Genomic DNA, 24,230 nt, shown 5'->3' with positions numbered 1-24,230 from the left:
TCATATGCCAACAAAAATATATTTTTAAATGGGGGAGGGGAATGTTTCAAAAGCTGACAGCAGAGTGATTTCCTGGAAGCAGGAGACAGTGGAGAAAAGATGCTGGTGGCTCAGTCAAACGTGGCAGCAGGAGGACAAGGAGGATGCAAGGACATCTCCCTAGAGTCTTAAAACTGTTCTCCTGGACTCTACAGAGACTAATCTTAAATACGAGCCAAGACTTGCTCACAAAGATGCTCACTGCGGCCACTCCAAAGATTAGGGGCAGTAGGTCTGGTACGGAGGAGGAACGACTCAGAAAGGTGGAGGGAGAGGATGCCCAACTTGAACAGCGCAAGCAAGGTCAATGAATCCACCGGCAGAAATGGGTGAGCTGGTATATATTTGGCTGTGTATACCCTCAACAACAAAGAAAACAAAAATTTGAAAACCAAAAAAAATGGTGCAGGACAGTGAGACAAGGGATTTGCGGTTATTTTTTTTTTATCGTTTTATTAGGGGCTCATACAACTCTTATCACAATCCATACATACATAATTGTGTAAAGTACATTTGTACATTCATTGCCCTCATCATTCTCAAAACATTTGCTCTCCACTTAAGCCTTGGAACGGTATCTCTTTTTCCTGTGCTTCCTAACTTTCCTTGAATGAGCACATACAACTTGCAAACATTGTGAAAAAGCACCACTTGATTTGTTGAAAAGTAAATGGACTTAGTTCTTGTTTTAGCCTAGTGTTAACCTTTAGACATGGCACGAATCATTTCCAATGGTAACAAGAATAATTCAATTATACAAATTTCAACCTTGAAGACAGGCCTCCCGCACAACATCCAGTCAGAAAGGAGGGAGTGCTCCTTGTTCGTGTGCCTATGGGCTGAGCCGGCATGTGGAATAGAGGGTAAGTGTGAACAAGTCACAGGTGTCTTGTCGGGCAGCCTAAGAGAAGGAGGAGTTGAACTACTACTACTAGCTAGCAGAAGGGAAAGGATGCTACAGGATGCTTTAAAATATTAAGCCCTTTTAACCATTCTTAATAGAAGTTGTATTCACTTGGCTAAATTTAACATCAAAATCGACTCATCAATGGCAACTAACCTAACTATAATTCCACCTTAAAAGGTAAGGGAATATTACCATCAGTCAAATGCTCCCACGTTTGCAATGCACTGATTAAAAAGCATAGGGCTCTCTAGCAACCCTGTGGGGAGTATTCAGGTGGGAACCTCAAATATTTTGTGGGTATTCATTAAGTCCAGGAAAAAGCAAGCAGAGTGTGAAGAATATGCAAAACATCTTTAAACATGACAATTTTTTTTAAGTGCTCAAAATGCTCCCTCCCTAATAGTTTTGGGCTCACTAGGAAGTCCTGGTGGCAGAGTGAATTACAAGTGGGGCTGGTGAGGTGGGCATCTGGTCGGCAGTTGGAGCCCACCAGGGGCTCTGCTCGTCTTGAGGGCCTTGGAAACTCCCAGGGGCAGTTCTGCTCTGCCCTACGGGGCTACTAAATCTAAATGACCTTATTGACAGTGACAAGGGGAGCTCATTTCCCAAGCCACAGCTTGCTTGGAACAGGTAGGTAAAAGCAGCAAAACTGTACAGGGCTGAATAAGTTCTGTAGGTTGTCTCAGAACGTTGTTCTAAACACAAACGGAAGCACTGTTCAAAAGAACAGGAAAGCAAGTCCACAAAACAGTACTTCCAGCTCTTAGCAAACACTGCTGGGGCACTAAGAATGTGACTGTGTGGGGAGGAAGAGTCACCACTGCCAGAGGGAAACAATGCACTCATTTCAGCTCTCCGTTGGGGCGTGGGGTGGGACTGGAGGGGGCGGGGAGGGCGGAGAACAGGGAAAGGGGAGTAACTTGTCTCCATCCTCCCAGAAGGCTCCTCACTCCAGGTTAAGCAGGCTTGGCGAAACTCAGCACTTCCAGAATCCTATCAAGTGCATTCATAGCTGGATAGACAGAAACAGCACATAAAACTGGATGCTCCTGGGTTTTTCTATTAGATAACTGAATTAACTCAAGTCATGCTTGATCATGGGCATTTCACACCAGTGACAGATAACATATTGTTTTCCCAAGCCCCCTGAAAGATGGATCCATTCCAGAAACGCTAGTCTCTAACCCACGGAGTCAAGCAGACTCTGGATGAAAGGAGAAGTGCCTGTTGGGTCACAATACAGTCAGCACACCAGAGCGCACGGGACTGCTTTTGTAAATGTCTTACTGGGACACAGTCGTGCCCATCCTAGCACATACTGGCTAAGCAAGGCAACTCCCATCCGACTACAATGGAGTAGCTGCCACTGAGATTGCATGGCCAGAGAAGTGAAAACTAAGGTAACTGGCCACTGACGGTGAAAGTGTGCCGACTCCTGTAGCAGCACATGCACTCAGAAGTCACAGACCTGGACTCAAAACCTGACACTGGCTGGGGGACCATCGTTCAATCGCTACTTCACTGTATGCCAGGCACTGTGAAGAGAATGGTGCCAACCACAGGCACTGCTCCAGTCAGGGCTCACCACGATCATTCATTCGGACTGTATGCAGAAGCGACATTCACCTAACAGAGGAGTTTAGTATTCAGATACCTTCCAGAATGGAAATGAGAAAAAGCTTAGTTTAATTCTAAAGAGTTGCAGGATATAAAAAATTAGGAAGCGTGTGTATGGTACTTCACAGTTGTGATAAAAGGGAGATAAAGAACGGAGAGAGGCTGGCGGAACCCTGTGCTGCTGACCTAGAGCTGGAGAAGTCCCAAGTCTCGTTGTTGAAAGGGCACATGACAACCCTGTAGCAGGCATGAGCACACCCAGACATAGATTGTAGAGTACTATTTCCTATAGGGCTGATTCTGAGAGTACGAAAAGTACAAGAGGAGCTGGAAATACCTTGTACTGGAAAATAAAGGGCTTTTTTAAAAAAGGTGTTTTTTTAAAGATGGAAACTCAGGTTCCAAAGGTCCCCCTCAAAACCTAAAGGAGTTGTACTAGGTAAGTCTGGAAAGATTTGGGCAGAGTCACTGAAGTCATGAACTATCTCACTGACTGAATAATCCAAGAGCACATAAATTTACTTCAACACAGAAAAGGAGAAAGTTATTTTTGAATGATGGCATAACTTAGTCAAGCAGTAATGATCAATGAATGCTAAAACTAGGGGTTAGGGTTTTATGAATATGCTATTTATATTTATGTAGACCCTGTCTGCAGGATTTCCCAGGTTATAATCTTTCCACCCCAGAGCCCCTGGGTGGGTTCAAACCATCAACATTTTGTTATTTGCAGCCCCGACTGCCATTCCCCTATCAGGGTTCCTTAAGATACCAAATGTGTAACTAACTACTTCTGTACAAATTGTTATTTCTAAAAGGAGAAAAATTACCTCGACTGTGGAGGAAGTTGGTGAGCCCCAGCTTAACGGAGTAATCAAAGTTTGCATCGCTAATAGCGGGAAAGCCAAGAGCACATGCCTTGGGATTATGGGTCAGGGCTGAGTGCACGGCAGTGAGCATGCAGTCTTTCTCACCTACAGCTCCTACCAAAGATGCACAGCCGCAACCTCATCATAAGAAAAACAGATGCATCCAAATTCACAAAATAACTGGCCTGTTCTCTTCAAAACGGCCAATGCCATGAAAAAGCAAAGGGTCACTGGTCGAGAAGTGTTCCAGATTAAAGGAGGCAAGAGAAAGAAATAAACGCTAAATGCAATGCTAGCTTCTGGCCTCAACAAAGACACCAATGATTGGAACTAGCGATATTTAAGCAAGGTCTTCAGAATAAAACTTTGCTGGTTTTCATAAATTATACTGCAGTTATGTGACTGTTTTTGTCTTAAGAAATATATTTTATGTAATTAAGTAGAGGAGAATGTCTACAAATTTACTTTCAAATGGCTCAAAAAAATGTCTAAGGTTAAAGAGAATGAGAAAGCAAATGGCAAAGTATTCAGCACTGGTAAGCCTGGACAAAGATTATTCCTCAGTCCTCCACACTATTCGTCTGATTTTCTCCCATAAAACGGAAAATATTTAAAAATTACAAGTGAATGTATTCAATGTCTTGTCTCCATCTCAATTCCCGGGAAACCCCTGTGTAGTGACAAAGGTCAGTAAGAAATGGCTATGGGCACTCTTGGGCAGTGCCCACCCACAAGCCACAGGAGAAGGGGCTGCAATATGGCCCGAGGCATAGAATCCGGTATGTGTGAATGTAGACACGTTTGTACTAAAAATACTCGGTCACAGAAAGATGAAGTTTTCATTTTATTCAAAGTTGGTACAGAAGTGCTAACATTTCCATAAAATTATTACTATACTTTAGTTACAAGACAAAATACCACAGAAAGGAATGTATTTTGCAAGAAATGTAGTTCATCTGAAGTTTCCAAATACTTTTTTAGGCTAATGCAGCAGCTGGCAAAATTAACACACAGTACACAAAGAACAGTGTATGTTACACCGAGTCAGTAATGAAAACTGACAGCTCTTTAGATTTGCTTTTTTTTAACAGCAATAACACTTTTAAAAACACATTAAACCAATACCATACATGTTTACAATTTTTTTTTAAATATCAGATTGTAGATTAGAAGAGTCAAGTTAGAATTGTCCTGAATGGTTAACAATCCTAAATCTACAATTTCACTGTACTCCTTTTGCTACACGGCAACCTGGTTTACAGCAAATTCTACTTTCTGTTTGGAACTCAACTTTACACAAAAGATGGACCCAATTCATCAAACTTTATGAAAAATAAGCAATGGAAAATGGAGACTATTGGAAATCAGGCCACAATACATAAAAGTCATCAATAACAATTATTTTCAACATTTATCATCACATTTGGTCTATAATGCATGATAACTGACTACAATGAGACATATACACAATACACACCCCAGTGCATTGACTGGTCTTTTACAGAGAGCTGAACATAGCATGATAGGCAGGCCACTGGGGGGAACCCTCCAATGTAGACATCTTTCAAACATACATTAATACGTAACAAAATTACTACATAAAGGCCACGGTACTTTGCTGACATTTGGCTTAAAAACAAAGGAAGGAATGAAACCATTTCACAGGATATTATTAGAAAAGGAATTGGTTTTCTTCTTGAAGAAGACTACTTACTTTTGCACAGCAACTATTTTTGATATTCACCTCATCATACGAGAAAAAAAAAAGCAAGAAAAGAGCACTGCTAAGCACAGCTCAGTCCATATGTGACTGCCAACACCAGTCTGGCGAGAGAAAGCAAGATGTCCGAGCAAAGAAGGGCCAGTCCCTCTTCATTTCTGAACTCTGCTGACCGCCTCTCAGCTGACGTGGTAATGGTGGGGGAGGGCAGGGAACCGGTGCCACGCCATCACCTGACACTAATGCATATGCCACTGAAGACAAGACAAGACAGCTTTTGCATCCTCCCCATCTCACAGAAAAGCCCATGAGCGGAAGACCTGCTCTGTTCACCAACCGGGAAAGTTCAGAGATCTCACAGTGAAACTAGAAAATTCTAACTATACATATTTACACAGCTAGGACTGCTTCTCACCTAGCCTGACTAAAGCAGTTTTCCAGGGAATACAAATGAAATGAAAGCCATTCTGCCAAAGAAGCCTTCAAAAGGAAGTCTTTCTTAAAAGTTCTTCCAGGCGACGATTTTAAGGAGAACACTTACAGGTACGGAACACAAGCTGTGCAGAGGACCAACAGGTAATGACTGTGCAGTAGATCACGTATTGCTAAGTCAAAGATGCCCTCCCTTTTCCTGGTCCTGCATTTCTGGCAGTCTTTTGCCCTCGTTTCCCCAGGGGCAGCCCCCTGGGGCTTAACATGAAATAGTACTGTACAGTACACACCTGGCTGACTTTTTGCTGGGGCCATCTCCCAGGTTAACGTTTATAACACGCCACAGACTACACCAACTCTCATCTTCACTCTGAACCCATCAGAGATGAGCGAGTCTTTCCCCAAGATAAATACGCAAAAGCGATGGGGACAAAAGTAGTCACGGACCTCCCATTCATGCCCAGTAATGGGCAAAATGCAAGGGAAAGATCCGTGTACTCTTCCTTGACAAGCATGAACTGTTTCCGGTGAAAAGGATGAGGGGCAGGAGCAGGGCAATGCTGAGTGAAGTAAATACACCAGTTTCTTCGCTCATGTGCACAGGCACGGATTTCGTTGTCACGGACAGGGGCATGAACGCCAGAAGCCAAGAACCCGAAGTCTCTTGCCACCGTTCTGAAAGCAGAGCAGCACATCTGGAAGACTTGTCTGTCTGGTGCTCATGGTCAGGCACAGGAAACACCCATGGCCAGCTCTCACAGACAAACCTACTCAAAATGAAAGACGAGCAGTGTTTGTCCCATTAAAAATGGAAAAATATCCCCATGTTTTTGGTTGCTTCTGTTATTTTGTTTGTTCTTTAGGGCTGTCGAGGGTCGGCAATATTTAATCTAACAAAAAAAAATTTTCCCCCCAATAGCTCTACAGCTTAAAGCAGAAGTTGGTCTCTGAAGCATTTCACCAAAAACCTACAAATCTGTCTGCTGTTCTACTTCCTTCATGGATGTGTTAATTCCATTAATTATGTGAAGGAGCTCTCTGACTCCATTCTAGTTAGCAACCCCCCAATGTAAATAACTGCAGCACTCTTTGACATTTGTATCCCTTTCCCCCACCAAAGTGGTTACATACTCAAAGTATTCAACTGGCTCACTAATCATTTGAGACCCATCATTGCACACCTCACTGCTCAGGATGTTCAATGCTGTGGTGCCTTGCATAACACCACCTGGTAGGCTTTGTGGCTGGCACTTGTGGGATGATAATGAGAACACTAGTAATATTGTGCTTCCTACGTGTGGACACACGTATTTGAACATGACTTTGTGCTTTCTATGATCATTTGCTTTTTCATTATCATGGAGATAATCAAGCATGTTCTTAGATTTGCTTATCGAACTTGCACTGAGCAAGCAAGAAACTAAATATATTCATAGAATCCATATAAGTATTTAAAAATGTTTAATTAAGGATATAAACAAAATAAAAATAAAGAAATGTAAGCCACAACACAGAGAGCACTCTGGTTTCTGTGAGCCTACATAAAGGCTGCATGTAAGCTATGTAAATATGAGGGGCCTCAAAGTTCGTGGAACAACTGGATTTTTAAAACACGAATGGAATTTTCCCATGAACTTCTTGACGTCTCCTCGGGTTTCTCACCCCCCCTCACTGGTTATAACACAACATCGAAGAGTGACAACTGAGAGTTCCTACCAAGAAAGGGCACGGTGCAAACCAGCAGGGCCAGCACTGGCAACCAGAAGGCACTCACTACTCACACACAAATTTCAGAAACAGATGATATTTTGGGTTACCCTATATATTGGCCTTTGCCAATTTGGGATTTCAAAACAGCAATGGGCCAAATTTTCCCTTTCTAGTTTTTAAACCAAGAAAATCAGCAAGCTATAAGGAAGATTCCACAGACTGAAAAGTATAGACATTTTGAATACTTCCTTAGGAGGGGTGAATTTACCAAGATTAAAATGTCTTTAAGTAGGCTGTGAATATCTACCATCGACTCCTGCGGTGACTGAAATCCCTGAAAGACGATTTCCCTTCGTGGTAGACTTCACTGAACATAGACTGACCACCTGGGGAGTGCACTGGAAAGGGAGTCATTATTATGGGCTATGAGTGCTTTTCCAAGGAAAGCAAACCATTGCTCCTCCCCTCCGAAGGCTCACAAAGAACACGGTGCTTGGTCCTATCCTGTCTGCAGCAGCCTCCGGCATGCTGGCAGCAGCCCTGGCCTCAATCCCATGGTGAGTGCAGGAAACCAAAGGCTCATTACATACCGTAAGGTCACTGATTTACATCAGCAGCCTTGCATTACATCTGGTCCCCTACTAAAAATAAAGTGCATGAAATTAGTGATGCAGATAAACTCTGTGCGTGTGTGTGTGTGTGTGTGTGTGTGTGTGTGTGTGTGTGTTAAGAATGATGTACCAGTAGCTAATGTTGGTTATCAGGTTAAGGGGGTGCTATTCCCCAACAAAAACCAAGACCCTCCCTTTATAAAAAGATTAGAGAAACACAAACTATGTGAACTCCCCAGAGCATTTCTTTAAATGTGAATCCCAGCAGTGGGGAGAGTAGTTTTAAGTAAAAACATGCAGGACTATGCAGAATGGTATGGGTCTCAGTGCTGGCCAAGCCAATGGATGACTTTAAACCTAACTACGTCCGATCCAAGGAGTCAAAATAGCAGATGAGAGCTAGTCTTCCAAGAGAGAGGTGAACAAAAAGGCATACCAGATGGAGAAGTGATATCCTGATACCATTAAAGACGGGAAAGGAAATGGCAGCCTGAGTTAAATGAACCAAGTGTACCTACCTCTCAAAAAGTCTACTTACCCAACCCAGGCTTGCAGCTCACAAGTGAACCTGTGGGGGCAGGACTGACTGGATTACTGGCTTTTCTCAGGCCTCACAAAGTTTCTGCCTCTGATGGGAGGCAAACTTACGACTTTGCTATCACTGCCAATTAGTGGGAAATATCTGCACTTGCTTACCTCTTTTGGCAGGCTCCCAGCTTACAGAAGTGCCAGCCTTTACAGGTTTTGCTGAAGCACAAAAAGGTTTCTGGGCATGCCCACTAACCATCAGCGTTCGTCAGCGTACGAACCAGTCTTTGTGGTAACGAAGGAAGCCCCACTGCCGTCCTTTCACAGGGACTGGTGTGAATTTTAACTACTGTTCTCTTCCCTAATTTTAAAAATAAACTTTAAGTCCCTAAAAAATAAACTTCAATAAAGTACTAGTAAATTATAATTATTAAATCAGCTCAGAGTAAGCCTGGGGGGAGACTGACTCTTGAGAATTAGCATCTTAAGCTAAGAAATTTAGGACATTTAACCAAAACTCGATGTGGTGAATCATTTGGATCCAGGTCCACACTAAGTGGGGGCAAAGCAACCATTTCCTACCCCACCACAGCCATAACCCTCAAAGTGAAGGGAGTGGCCAGAAGCCAATCAAAGCATGAATTGGGTAAGTGCTGAAAGAAAGAGTAGACAAAGTTAAAGAAGCAATAGAAGGGACGACAAATACAGGGAAAGGCCAGTTTCCCTAAATGATACACACACACACACACACACACACAGAGAGAAATATACCCTTTTTGTAAATTCAACTACAGCTAATGTCAACACTGAAATGACGTAAGCAAGTTAACACCTGGCTAATGAGAAATCTTATGAATACTGAAGTCTAAACAAACACTCTAACCCCTAATGTAGAAATAAAATTCATGACACTTCACAATATGTAACGCCAAGTCAGGGTTAACAGGCTGGGTTTCGTGAGGAGTGCCACGATCTCTATGGGGATTAAGCCCTGACAGTCAAGATGCTTCAAGATCAAGAACCCAGGAATGACTCCAAGTCTACAGATTTAAATACTGTTTGTGACCGACCTGCCACGTCTGAACCACCCAGACAGCACTCCTCAGAACCTCAGTGAGGGTATCGTTTCTCAGAGAAACGCCGTCCTGACAAGCCTCACTGTCTACAGGAAGGGTTCTGTGCACATCTTCCAGCCCAAACCTAGGGAATGGTGGCAGAATCACGACTAGACGGCATGTGGTACTACTTTCCAGTTGCCATGGCACAGATGAAAATGAGACATGAGCGGGAAAGTATAGGCAAAGGAAATCAAGTAAGCCTACTAACACTGCCAGGTGGGGATGCTGGAGGACCTCACCTTGAGAACTAAAAAGGGCTGATCAATTCCACTCAGAGAAAGATGAGGCTGTCTGCTTCCCTAAAGACTTCCGTCTTGAAAACCCTGCCTAGGAGTCAAAACTGACCCTATGGCAGCAAGACTCTAGAGTGAAGAATGGAAACATCCCCTGAACAACATTAAATGATGTTCAAAGAGAGAGGGGCAAGATCCAAGCATCCAGCATAAGGAGGGGCTGAGACTTACAGACGCTAACTGGCCTTTCCTTGTCCTCAGGTCATGGTCAGAGGGAGCCCCCAAAAGATCCAATCCATCCCTACAAACTTCTTAAATTAACATCGTTAAGGGCAATGGCTCTCAAGACCCGGGCAGCCTGTGTGTATCCTAAGACAATGGATCCTTTGAGGCGTATGAAAAGGAAGCACTGAGAGACTTGTGAATTTAAGTTCCAGCACAACAACGCTTCTCTAACTAAAAGAGTGAAAACCCTTTGCAGAAAAGACTGCCTGGAGAAGAAAAAACCGCGTCATTTTGAAATCAATTTACTATCTACCTTAAGTGGGCAGGACAAGGCATCGCACTAGATGGAAAGGAAAACTGGCAGTCCAACAAAAGACTGAGTAATGATTCTGCGTACCAGAGTAATAGCTCTCTATCAGATCTTGAGGCGAAGTTGCCTATAAGGACAAAAATCGAGAACTGGGGAATATCATTAACAGCTGATAGTTATATTTTCCACCTTTGAAGATAAGGGTCCTCTCACCTCATCCTGACTTTCAACTATCTGAGTCACTACCAGTCAACTCTGTACCTTAACTTGAGCTAACATAAAAATACATACATGTTAATGTACGGAGAGCAATGCCATCATTGAGGATCGTTTAAAGAACGAACATTCTGCTAGTTTAAGATAAGACCGTGTACCATTCCAGGAACAGTCCTTCTAATGAAATCTAGACTGATGACTGGTACCCCAAAATGCAGCTACAATCAGCAATTCACACACTTATATTCAAGCACATTATCTATTCCTGGGAAGCAAGAAAGAGCACAAGCTTCAGAGACTTCAGTCTAAATAATGTGTTTATGATGGCAAGAAGAAACCACCCTAATGAGTATGCTAATAACCATTCCTTATTTACAGACATTTAGTCTTCTACGCTTGACCTACTGCTATATACACACAGACACAAGATGTACTTTATGCATCTTTCAAGACAACAACAAGGAGATGGTGGAAGAACACTCTAAACTGTAAATATGAAATACAGGGACAGAAAGTCCACAAACATGGCCCCATTTCATTTGAGCTGCAAACAGAAAGGGCAGGAAGGCTGTCCAGCCAATGCACCCATTCCGAGTGCTGTGTTACCCAACAATGTGCTCAGCATCAAAACCAATTCTAATTGCTACAACTTAATGCCAACCTGGAAAAACCCAAGGTACTATGGTTTATTTCCCAATACCAAAAGGATGTTTCAAGGGAAGAATAGTTTTAAGGGGCAAATCACGAGTCATCGGAAACCGTGGCCATGCCTGCCACAGCCTCAGCCTCCACATGAGAAAGAATAGCTCCTATCTAGTTGACCCCCAGGCCAGAACTTCAAAAATGAAAGTGGGGAAAGGATAAAGAACTTGTTCTTTTTTAAAACAAGGCACTCTAAGCTCTCCAAAATACATGCTATCCATACATAATGGTTTTCATCTACAGACTATCAGAAAGCATCCTGGAGATGGGAAGACATTATGCTACCTGATAATTTCTAAAATCAACTTTGGACTAATCAAGTCCATTAAAACGAATCAAGTTTACAAACTACAAAAATTTTAAAGTCATCAGGACTCTGTTTGGTTAAAAATCTACAAAAGTAGATAAAAAAGTAATAATTTTCTTAAGGAATACAAGCTTAATCAAGTTCATGCAATTTTTAAAAAGTATCAGCGATTAAAGAAATGAAAGTAGATACACAATTAGCTTCTTCATACTGCCTGGAGGATGAAGGACAGTAGTCATATGGACGGAGAACTACACAATTGGCAGAGCTCTTCTCTAGCATCTTTCCTACCTGGTCCTCCGTGCAGAGGAACAGAATCCTTCACCTGTGAAAAATGCATTCCCATCCATGGAAGCAGCAAGTGAGTACCATGTCATGTTGAGGGAGGAGGACCTATGCATCCACAAATCCTGTAACGTCCCACTTCTATGCCCCGAGACTTTTGCTCACGGCCGCTTCTTGATCATGCTCTCCATTCTGCAGAAAGCCCAGGCAGACACTACGCTTTCCCACTGCTGATGCTCAGTTTCCACGTGGAGAACTCCTTGTTCCCTGTAACACTTTTGAAATGAAAACGTGGAGGCCATGTACAGAACCAAGACGCTGGGGCGGGGGGTGTCACGAAAAACGATTTTATCAAGGGTACAATATAATCTTAACAAATTTTTCCCTCTAAAAGGTCAACTTCAACACACCAACCATGATCTAATCAAGTAGGACAGCCTAGCACAAAGGCAGTGTCAACTGGGCTTATGTCTCTGCACATATCTCAGAACTGGAGAAGCACCTGGCTGATCGGGGTTATCTCACCAAGTGGCAGGAAAAAGCTGGAGAATCAGTGGCATATGAGTAACCACCTGGCCAGTGTAAATTATCAAATAATGCTTCGGGGCGACTAATGTCCAGACAATGCACACAGCCTTAATTTGGTCGTGAGGATCATCGGCAATGTTTACTTCGCTTTCTCCCCAATTATCTCATAAGGATACAATCATGACATATAACTTCATATGCTTTACTGTAGTTAAAGGAAGACAGACAGAAAGGGGGGAAAATAAAAAACCCAAACCTGGAATAAAGTTTTCTAAAAAATCCTAGAGCCTGGTGGTACAGAACAGCTAGAGCTAGAGGAAAACATTCTTCCTTTCTTTTGGCAATCAGAACCCATAGACTCGGGCCAACAAAACGGACCTGGCACACAAACGAACTTGTATGGAATTAAGTACCACACAAGTGCATCATGTCATTTTCTGCACATATTCGACTGTACACTATTTAAAAAGCAGACTGAAATGGTAGTTGAGATCACCGAGGCAGAAAAAAATAGTAATAAAACTGAAATAAGGGAGGGTCCCCTACTCCAGGACTGGAAGATGCAGGGAGACTTGGCAGTGCAGACAATGTCCCTATTCACGGTGCCCTAATGCACCCTGCTCTAAGCACTCTGCTGTAACAGTTGGTCTCTCCTTACTTTGGTATAGACATTTTTAAACCACATGTGCACAATTCAGTCTGCTAAACAAGCTTTTCTTCATTTACATCGAAGATTTACTTTCATCCACCTCGGCAAGTCTTGCAAATAGATGGTCTACTGCTAAGTAAAATTTGGCTACAGCCTACAGAGTAAACAATGCCTGAGAGATGCAACAGTTCACATTTTTTTTTTTCCAAGACCAGTATTTTAAGTTAGCGTCTCACCGTATACCCTTAAAAGTTCATACCCATCGCTGGGGAGTCGGTTCCAACTCACAGCAACTCCAAAGGACAGAGTAGAACTGCCCCAAAGGCTGTAAGTCCTTATGGAAGCAGACTGCCACGTCTTTCCCCACAGAGCAGGTGGGAGATTCGAACTGCTGACTTCTTGGGTTAGCAGCTGAGCATTTAACCACTGCGCCACCTGGGCTCCTTTAAAAGTTTATAAGGAGAAATAAACGAACATGAAAATTCCAAGAGAGCACACAGCAAAAAGTCCAATATTGAGTATTAGTTTAACTTTTGGAGTCTCTTCCAGCATCTGTAAACAAACAGCCTCTTCTTCCATCAGGTCTCTGAGACTCTGCTTACTGAGGTTCTTACTTTTAAAGCCACAGAACCAGTCTATGAACTTCCAGGACCGGCTTCCATCTTCTGGTTCTTTCTTTCTCTCTTTCTCACCCATGAGAGTTGCTTGCCCATTGGAGTAAGTATCGACTGGTGTTTCTGCCTCAGAGTGGCCCGAGGAAGCCACTGGGTTGCCCTCCTCTCCGCAGGTCACCAGCAGATTCACATCCTCAGGCTGGAGGCCCTTGATGCTGTCTTCTGACTTCCCGTTAGGAACGATGTGGTTGATGGTCTCACTATTCTCGTTACACCGCAGAATGCTCTTCTCTTGCAATCTGTATGGCTCATCTCTCGGAGAGCAGCTCTCCTTTACCTGGTTCTTCTTGGACCAAAAGGTGGTGGTCCGAATCTGTTCCTTCTTGGGAGGTGGTGTGAGTAGGCTTACAATTACGGTAATGAGTCCTGTGACCCAGAACAGTGCTGTGGCCACATACATGTAATGTATGTCTTTGATGAAGCTTGGTCTGTTGTCAGGCTGGTCACACTCAGGGGCACGGTAGACAAAGGCCAGTGTCAAACGGACTGCTCCGAGAACAAAGCCAGCCATTCCACCATAGAAAGCCCCTTGTTCATTGCAGCGCTTCCAAAAAATGGCCAGAAGGAACAGGGCCGCGACTGGGGGCGTCAGGTAATCAGCTACCTCTTGAATGTAAAGGTACATCTGGCCTCCTTGCATCTCCACGATGATTGGTACCCATGCGATACTGATCACCACCATAAAGGCCACAAATATCCTCCCCACAATCATTAGTTCCCGGGAGCTGGCACTCTTTCGGATGAGTTTGTACACGTCAAGGGTGAATATGGTGCTGGCACTGTTAAAGATAGAGTCCAAGTCACTCATCAGAGCAGCAATCATCACCGCCATCATGAGGCCCCGGAGGCCCACGGGAACCAGCTCCATCACCAGGCGTGGGTAGGCAATATTGGAGCAGCCAGCTCTGCTTCCACACACTAGCATGCAGTGCTCTGGGTTGATGCAAGCTATATCATTAGCAAACAGTATCCTAGAAATCATTCCTGGGACCACTATGATGAACATTGGCAGAAGCTTCAAGAAGCCAGCCATCAGAGTAGAGCCTTTGGCATGAGCGATGTTTTTGGCTGCTAACACCCTCTGCACAATGACTTGGTCAGCACACCAGTACCACACTGAAGCCGGGGTCTGCCCAAGAATGAAGCCAGGCCACGGAACGTCTTCATCTGTTGGGCTGCGCAACATTTTCAGGGCATTTTCTTTCGGTTGGACGTGACAGGAATTTGTGTTAGAGAGGTTGTACCTCAACAAGATGGAAGAGACATTGGGCGAGGTCAACATGTACCTTCTCTTCACCTCCTCAAACCCGCCAATCTGCATCATGCTGATAACCATCAGGGTCAGTGCCCCGATGATCATGAGCAGAGCCTGTAGCGTGTCTGTGTAGATGACTGCAACAAGGCCGCCCGTGACCGTCAGCAGGGCCGTCATCCCAATGAGCAGGATGACAGACACGTAAAGGTTCCAACCCAAGGACTCCTGGATAAAGAGGGCACCTGAATACAGATCCACGGAGAGCTTGGTGAAGATATACAGGAGCAGAGACAAGGCAGCAAAATACACTTGAATCCTATGGCCACCAAATCGCCTGGATAAGTATTCAGGCATGGTGTATACCCCCGACCGGATGTAAATGGGTATAAAAACCCATCCCAGAAGTTGCAAAAGCAGTAAGGCATTGAATTCCCATGCGCCCACTGCAAATCCACTTGCAGCTCCAGATCCTGCCAGCCCAATGAAGTGTTCACTCCCGATATTGCTCACAAACAGAGAGGCACCAATTGCTACCCAGGACATAGAGCGCCCGGCGAGAAAGTATCCACTCACGGTGCTTCTATTAGATTTCCACATGGCAAAAAAGCCAATGCACATGACCAGGATAAAGTACAGGGCCACTATGGCAATGTCTGCTGTCTCCAGTAAAGCCCTCATTTCAGTAACTTTGTGAATACAAGCTTCCAGTGACAGAAGTGTCCGACTCTTTATTTACGTATTAGTACCCCAGGCAAGTCTGTAAACCACACGTGCACTTGACCACACAGAGCAACACAGGAGGTCAAAGTCTTTGTCCTTTGGTTTGCTGTCTTGATGGTGGTGGTTGTGATAAACTTTGAAGGAGACAGTTTAAATTTTTCCTCCGCTTCTTAATTGGGATTGAGAATTTAGCTTGTACTTTTAATCCACTCTCCACAAGACCATCAGCATTTACTCAGGTGCTGGAGGAGAAATTCTGAGTTGCAGCTAAGTCTAGTGAAGCCTACTGTACCAACCCTGCAAGGCAGCAAAGACAAAAGACAAAGATTGAATTAGAGGAGGGTCCCACCAGGTGATGAGGAAACTTTCAGTCTAGCAAACACATGGCACAACATGACATTCTTTATACAAAGAAAACAGACACTTTTAAAATACACCGGTTCCACAGAAAGGGAAAAAAGAGTGGTCTATGCTATTGCAGCTGATACTTAAAAGTCAGTAAGAATTTATGATCTTGAATTAAGGACAAAAATTCATGAGCTTCGTAACGAGGTGGGCCTCACTTCCCTAGGAACTAAGAATGGCCTGCCAGAACACTGCCTTTTCCTTCTTTACGGGGTGGTCTCAGAAGGGTAACCAGCACCAAGATCCTGAAAGCACCTGGAATGCTTCAGAGGGAAAAACAAACAGTTAATTGTAAGTGCATCACCACCAATCTTCCAAGCACTACACATCTCAAGACGGTACCTTCTTCGGTCCCGATACCACAGGCAGTGATGTTTGTAAGGTGCTATCATCTAAACCCAGAGTCTTCAACACAGATTACCCAGCACAGCGCAGCCTATGCAGTGCAACTGCTGGAAACCTGTTCTAAAGTATCACTGCAAATGAACATCTGTAATAAAAACAACCTAGAGCTTGTAAAAGGACTCCTACCTTTGAAGGGAAACAAGACATTTTATACTAGAAACTTACAACTTACAAAAACAGCCCTAAAATTTATTCTTTCTTCCGGCTGTTAGGAAACTACTGGAAGGAGATAAAAAGGACTTTCACAAGATGTGTAATTTTCTTCCTTTTGATGAGGCAAAACATATCCAAGAAAGCTTCTGAGACGATAAGGCACTGACTCAAGGTTGAATATTGTTGAGTCTTTTTTCCTTGTAACACTTTTTTGTTGGAGGGGAGGAAGGATTGATAGGCTGCGAGATAATGTGATTATTATTGTTATCTTCCAAACCTAGACAAAACAGACATTCGTCAACCATTAGCGACAAGTCACATTATTAGCAAGTCAGTGACAGTTTATTTTTAAGTCCTGGATTAACAATCATTCTGCAAAGCAGACATTAAAATTTATCTAAAATCAGAGTTAGAATTTGATGGTTTTCTCCTGGAAAAGAGACAAATTCTAAAATTTTAAAGCACATATTCATTGCTGCTAGATAACCGATCAGAATGAAAACCATTATTACTCAGCCCAATGTCATCCACCAGTTAAAAGTCTATCTGCTTTCTTCACTTGGAACCTCAGAGTAAAACAGCTTTCAATGCTTGAAAAAGAAGTTGCTTTGGGTCGAAGCAAGGCATTTTCCTTTAAATGATACAAAAGTCATCTCTGTCCAAATAAACCACAGTACTCAAAAGTACAACCTAAACCCCACTGGCGAAACAGAGATAAAGCATGACAATAATAACGCTAAGAAAATGTGTTCAAATCCTTCCGCCTCTCAATAACGACGACGGGCATAAATGAAACTGCCAGACAAAAGCACAAATACACTACAAGTTGGGAGATGTAGCTACCCATATCCTAAAACACTGGTCACAATTCTATGCTCAGGGTGTAACTTTAGTTTAAAGGGCTCACTAATCACATAACTCACGGACGTTAGTTAAAAGGAGACCTTGAATGTCTCAGTGACGTTACACAGTTATCGGTAGTTCTGAAATTCCACCTGCACCAGAGCTCGGTTCTCCCTGCCACCCAGCGACCAAGCCAGGCCCTACCACGCACGCCCCTGACAGGCCCTAGCTCACTGGTTGCAAAGGTCTTATCAGATATTGGCCTTTTCAGTTGCAGCAGCTATGTTTTTTCCGCAGAAAAGCAGGCAGGCTTCGGAGGTGGTTTTTTTGCTTTTCTTGAGAGAGGGAGGGAGGAGGTGTTGTGGTTCTACAACAGCTTATCTGTTCGGGGAATAAACTGCTCAGAGAAAAAGGCCTATTTTCTCCTTCCCCATCATTAGGAAGCACTGCTATCAGGCTTTCCTACCACAGCTTTTCACCATCAAGTAAGTTCATGAGGAAGTGCAATCCACAGGTGACAAAAAGTTTCCATGAACTTGGAAACCCCACCCCCTTCACCTTAATATAATTTACTCAAGGCCCCTCTCTCCAGGCCATATTGCGCTCCCTTTTGAATGCTAAGACTGGTTACGATCCCTATTCCAAGTGTAATGTGTAACTCCCCAGAAAGGTGAAGACATGTCCTGACAAGAAAAGTGGGAGAGGGGAGCAAGAGCAAGTACTCGCTCAAGGTCGAGGCTCACGCTTTCTGTTTATGCCTCCTCAGGCCTCCGCCCCTTCCAATGGCAAACTGGCTGTCTCCTCAAAGTCTTGTAGACAGATTGACATTTTTCTAATTTAACTTTTTAAAATGCAGGGACCAGTTCCTGGTAAAGAATGAAAAATGGAAAACAAACTAAAATTAAAAGCAAGTCAACTTAGCGTGTAGAATGATATAAAATATTACAATGCAACGAGGTCAAATTTCATACTCTAGCCACAAAGAGAGCCACATAGTCTCCAGCCTTTTCAGAAGACGAGGAGCACATGAACTAGAAACGGTCCTAAGTACACTAGCTACTCTTTGGCTGTTGTATCCCTTCTAAAGTGGTAAACATTTCTACAACAAAACACAGTCAGCATTGTCCAAGGTTCCTTTATTTGTAAAGGAGAACAGACATGGACAAAAACTTCTCTTCATAAAGTGAAGCTTGTCAAACTCTATTTCTGTATTTGTAGGACTCAATTGGTTTACAGTTCCAGGAAGCTGTGTAGGTAAGAAATGTGGGACAAAGTCTGAAGTGGTCACAGCCGTGAACATCTGGACATTGGTCCCTTGGTGGCACATTCTTAAAGAAAACAACTGGTCCCAAAATGAGGGGGGGTTCTTGGAAGCAGCAGTCCTCTCGCGTGCTGGGCAGACTCAGCCAAACCTCAACCACACGGGTGTTCTGAAGCCCAGGGGACTTTCTCCAAAGAGGAAACTTTATTCTTAGAAAGGTATGCTTTATTGATAGTTTAAAACCAGAACCACAATACAATTTTGGCAATTTAATGTATTTGGATGAAATTAATTATGACTATAAAAAATTACCCCAAATGTAAAAGTGTACAAAAGCATTTGCTGCATTTTATCACCTGGAAAGCAGGAGAAGAAGAAAAAAACTGACCACACCAACGGTCTATTTAGCTTTGGAATTGGTTTCAAAACCAAACACTCCAGAAACCATTTCACCAGGCCAAGCCCAGCACTCTATCAAGGGTGGGCCTGACCAACTCCAAACTCACTGCTATCGAATCAATTCCAACATATAGAGGCCCTGTAAGGAGAGGGGAGAGCTGGGTTTCTAAGACTGCAACTCTTTACAGGAGTAGAGTTGTCCTTCTCCCACAGAAGGGTAGTTTTGAACTGCTGACCTTGCAGTTAGTAGCCAAGGGGTAACCACTAAGCCGCCAAGGCTCCAGTCTTCCTCATATTCTGATATAATTAAAAACATCCACTTTAAGCAGCAAGATGGGTTATAGAATACGCAAACACTTCTGTAACTCAACAAAACCAAAAAATTATGGCATTACCAAGACTTCGTTTTCTCTCAACCCTACCCTGTCAACACAGCAGTAAGGTGTCTAGTAAGCTTTGGACCGCTACCTACAAGTTTGGCAGTTCAAACCTACCAGCAGCTCTGAAGGAGAAAGAGGAGGCTGCCTACTTCCATAAAGATTTACACCCTCAGAAACCCTAAATACAGACACTCTGAGTGGGAATTCAATAGCAGGAGGTTTGGTTTGGTTTGGTTTTTAAAGACCAAAAAAACCCTAAATGAAGGTGAAATCTACTTACAGACTTTCGGAAAGTTTTTCACGTTTGTCATCTTGATTCAAAGTCAAAAAATGCAAATCCAACCAACAAAGTATATTAATGGTGCTTAACAAAATATATACATATTTGTATAGAATATTCCTCAAACCCTGCTTACTTTAAAAACATAACAGCAGTAATTTATGAATGAAACTCAAAAGCAGTAAGCTTTCCAATTACCACATGAACTTCAACCAATTTTAAATTACAAGTGGAGCTGAAGACAAAACAATAGTAAAATTAATTACACTTAAGGAATTTACCTGTGTATCTTCTTAACCAAAGATTTTTATGATATACCGAAAACCTCAGCCACTCACATTTTTTGGAAGTACAGGAGTGTACATAACCCTGATTATAGATGTCAGTGGCTTTGGAATGGTTTTCAAACAGTATTCTCAAGACAGTTCCTGGTTTGTCTTCATAGGAGGCAAAGCAGGCAGGACTTAAACCCCTCCCCCCATCCCCCAACCCGGTGGCAACCAAAACAGCTCTCCGTATTATCAAGTTCCATGGGGATGGTGGAGAAAGGCCAGCGGTTTCCAATGTAAGTAAACCATGCCTTCAAATAAAATTCTACCAATAGCTCAATACATAAGCTATGAGATTTATCATTTCATTCATAGACCCACCTCTCTTTCACCGAGAAATATCCATATGCAAATTTGGATCACAATATATCTTTTTTTTTAAGTCTCTGAGAACTAAAACTTATTTATGGAGAATGAAGATTCCCTGTACATGGGCGTGACTCTGAACCTCTAAGTGGAGTTAACTAATCTGTGGATGACACTACAAGGTCGGCAGTTCAAGTCTGGTTCCATGGGAGATGAAGCTGTCTGCTCCCCTGAAAGATTTAACCTGGGAAACACAAAGGGGCAGTCCTACTCTGTCCCGTATGCTTGCTCTGAGTTGAAATCAAACTCAGCAGCCTCTCCAAGACCTGCCAGATGGCCTACAGGAGAAAGATGAGTCTGTCTGCTTCCATCAGGATTTACAGCAGTAAATCTTAAGGAGCAGTTCTACTCTGTCCTACAGGGTCACTCTGAGCCGCAATCGGTTTGGTTTAGGAGGATTTTACTACATCACATATAGAAGCAAATTCCAAGAACCAATAGCAAAACTGAGAATGAGGAAAGAAAGCAGAAGCCTATAGTATAATCGCATGTCATCCCAATGATTAAACATTCGTATAACTTTTAATGGGAAGGCCTATAGAAACTCAATCACTATCCCCTGTCCATAACTGGTCTAAGATTGACACTTGGTTCTTCTTTACAAATCCAATTATCACATTCTTTCCTGGGGCTTCTATTTTCTTATAGCTAAAGGTTTGCTCATTTTTTAGATCACACTATTCACTTAAACATAAGTACAATTATTTGTACATAAGTACAAATATTCTGAACTGCCAGGGAAGCACCAACATTTTTGTTTCTCTCTTAAAAGGGGGCAGTAGACCCAATAAGTTTGGGAACCTATGACCTCGTCTTTCTTCCCAGCAGGGATTTCGTTCTTACAAGCAAACCTCAGTTACCTTTCACTGCTTGCTCCCCTCCCTCCCTCCCTCTCTCTTTCTCTCTCAGCACAGGTCCAATCCATTAGCAAAACCTGTTGGCTCTACTTTAGAAATATACCCAGAATCTGAACATTCATCATCATCTCAACCAGGATCGATCCCAATCACTATCCCACCCCTCTCAAAATTGCCCAAGCCTTGTCACCTGTCTCCATGTTTCCAGCCTTGGTCCACACTACAGGACATGGACACAGCCAGCAGTCACCCCTTGACGCATAGCACGCCAAACACACATCTCTGAGCCTCTGTCTTACACATTGCAGGTGCTCAAATGTTTGTTAAATCAGTAAATTAAACACAAACACCTAAGTACCTGATTCCAGAACACCAAACCCGCTGCCAGGGAGTCTATTCTAATTCATAAGGATCTTCGGTAGGGTTTCCGAGGCTGTCACACTGTGGTTAGCAGCCCAACACTTCCCTGACAGCAGCTCCTGGGGTCCTGCATAACCATCAAGAGTACCACATAACCAGCAAGACTTGTTTTGTTTAAGCACAAGACAAAGCAGATTAAAAAGGCCAAGAGAGTTGAAGAAGTTTCTCCCAAAAAGTTATCCCCCACAAACCCCTGTTCCTTCCCACTCCCAGCAACCCTACTGTCAATTCCCAGTCCATCTTTAGGGGAGCTGACAGCTTCATCTTTCTCTCAAGGAGTGCTGGTGGGTTTGAACCATCAACCTGGCATTTAGCAGCCCAACACCTAACCCACTTGCACCAGGGCACCTTTCCAGGATTCCCTGATCAAAAGGTAAAAAAACTCATGGTGTGTGGGATGACTTGACAGATTAGGTTAGGCAAGAAAGCTCTCTGTTGAGATAAATATGGTACCGTGCCATGACATAGTAAGAATCACTTACCCTCCACTCTCCCCACCTCCTTTCATTGTACTAGCTTAGTCAGGATCCCTACGACTACCACAACATACACTGTTAAAGACTACACTGATGTGTGTACCTCTTGCATGATTTTGTCTCTCCATGTAGTCAAAAGGCCAGGTCAGCGAAGGTGAGCAGCACTTCTCCACAGACCACTGTGCGAGGAGTCCAAGCATCCTGCTGCTCCCTCGGTCCAGAACTCCTCCCTGTCCTACCTCACCAATGCACTTGCTGAAAGTTCACCAGCCCCACAAAACTGGAGAGTGTTAGTTTAATGACTAGCATTTTTTCATCACCGTGTGCCAGGCTTTATTCTTATACTTAACTCACCTGACGCAAAAACCCCAGGAGGCAGGCACAATAACTGCTCCCCAATTTAGAGATGAAGAACAAGGACATTTTTAGAGTATTACTAAACAAGTCCAGAAACATCCTGAGTACAGATTACGACTCTATCCTCTTACATTTCCCAGGCAGGTACACCAAAAGCTACCATCAAACTCGGAAACAGTCCAGCTACTGACGCAGGAGTCACAAAATCCCCAGGCTGAAGCTAGACAACTGGTGGCCATCACTGCTCGCAGACAGCCGTGCATGAAAGAGCAGGGAAGGGCACCCACCTAGGAGTAACCCTTTGAAAGGTAGCCTTATGAGGGAATTTGCAAACATCCATGGAATATTTTTCATCATCTTTTAATTCCATTTTTCCACAAATCTTTCTGAAGGCCCATATGTGCTTCCTGGTGTGAACGTCCCATGTAAGGATGCCTACAAAACAAAAGCTAAATCAAAGTGAATTTCTACCTACCAGTTTACAGAAAATACCTGAACTAGAGGTACACTTACAGTTATCAGCCAAAGCAAAACTGAGAATTCAACAAGGCAAAGGACACAATTTCTTGATAAAATTGGTGGGAGGCGGGGGGAGCGAGCCTACTGAAGAGGCCATCAAGTTGATGAAACTTGGTATTTAAGGTTCCAAAAGTTCAGAAAGTTAGGAAAGGAGGACTGAGAACGGTAAAACACAGGAGGACGTGGGAACCGTGACAGTGTATTGAGGTGACTACAATGGAGTGGAAACAAAACCTGTACAAATTGCTGAAAGTAAAGCTGATGACCTGCTATGTAAACTTTCATCCAGTTCATTTTTTAAAAATTAACTACAGGAATGAACCTTAAAAATATCATGTTAGTGTAGCTCAGAAGCAACAAAGCCCACATGGAAGAAGCACACCAGCCTATGCAACCACGAGTTGTCGAAGGGATCAGGTGTAAGGCATCATCAGAACAAAAAATCTTACCATAGTGAATGATGGGGGGAGTGCGGAGTGGAGATCCAAAGCCCATTAGTAGGCCACTGGAGATCCCCTTGCAGAGTGGTCTCGGGGAGGAGATGAGCCAGTCAGGGTGCGATGTAACAATGATGAGAAATACAACCTTCCTCTAGTTCCTAAAGGTTTCCTCCCCGCTCCCACTACCATGACTCGAATTCTATCTTGCAAGACTGGCTAGACCAGAGGAGGTACACTGGTACAGATAGGAACTGAAAATACAGGGAATCCAGGACGGATGAGCCCTATAGGACCAGTGGTATGAGTGGCAAAACAGGGTGGGTAAAGGGAGAATGGGTAGGAAAGAGGGAACCGATTACATGGAACTGTGTGTGACCTCCTCCCTGGGGGACAGACAATCAAAAAGTGGATGAAGGGAGACGTCGGACAGGGCAAGATATGACAAAATAACCATTTATAAACTATCAAGGGCTCATGCGGGAGGGGGGAGGGAGGGGAAAAATGAGGACCTAATGTCGGGGGTTTAAATGGAGAGAAAATGTTTTGAGAAACGATGTACAAATGCGCTTTACACAATTGATGTGTGTATGGATTGGGATAACAGTTGTATGAGCCCCAAATAAAATGATTTTTTTTAAAGAAAAAAAAAAATATCATGTTAGTTAAAAAATAATAAGCTAGTCCA

At 43.3% G+C, this 24,230-nt stretch overlaps 2 protein-coding genes across 4 annotated transcripts in view; both read right to left on the bottom strand.

Moving 5' to 3' along the window:
• MRPS6 (mitochondrial ribosomal protein S6) overlaps window positions 1–24,230 on the bottom strand; it is a 202,086-nt gene that overhangs the window by 44,457 nt on the left and 133,399 nt on the right. The window lies entirely within an intron of this gene.
• On the bottom strand, window positions 13,390–23,386 carry SLC5A3 (solute carrier family 5 member 3). Its single transcript, XM_004696954.2, has 2 exons — window positions 22,874–23,386; window positions 13,390–15,952 (listed from the first exon to the last, which is right to left on the bottom strand). The coding sequence occupies exon 2, from the start codon at window positions 15,611–15,613 to the stop codon at window positions 13,460–13,462; it is 2,154 nt and encodes a 717-aa protein (XP_004697011.1). The 5' UTR covers window positions 15,614–15,952; window positions 22,874–23,386; the 3' UTR covers window positions 13,390–13,459.

This window comes from Echinops telfairi, unplaced genomic scaffold, assembly GCF_000313985.2.
Source record: "Echinops telfairi isolate 266 unplaced genomic scaffold, ASM31398v2 ScPeMD7_7469;HRSCAF=8507_0, whole genome shotgun sequence".
In the NCBI taxonomy this organism is placed as follows: Eukaryota; Metazoa; Chordata; class Mammalia; order Afrosoricida; family Tenrecidae; genus Echinops; species Echinops telfairi.
The sequence above is the reverse complement of the archived record's forward strand: the minus strand, read 5'-3'. Positions and strand labels throughout refer to the sequence as shown.

Coding starts and splice junctions, on each gene's coding strand:
- SLC5A3 (XM_004696954.2), bottom strand. CDS start 15,613: ATGAGGGCTTTACTGGAGACAGCAGACATTGCCATAGTGGCCCTGTAC.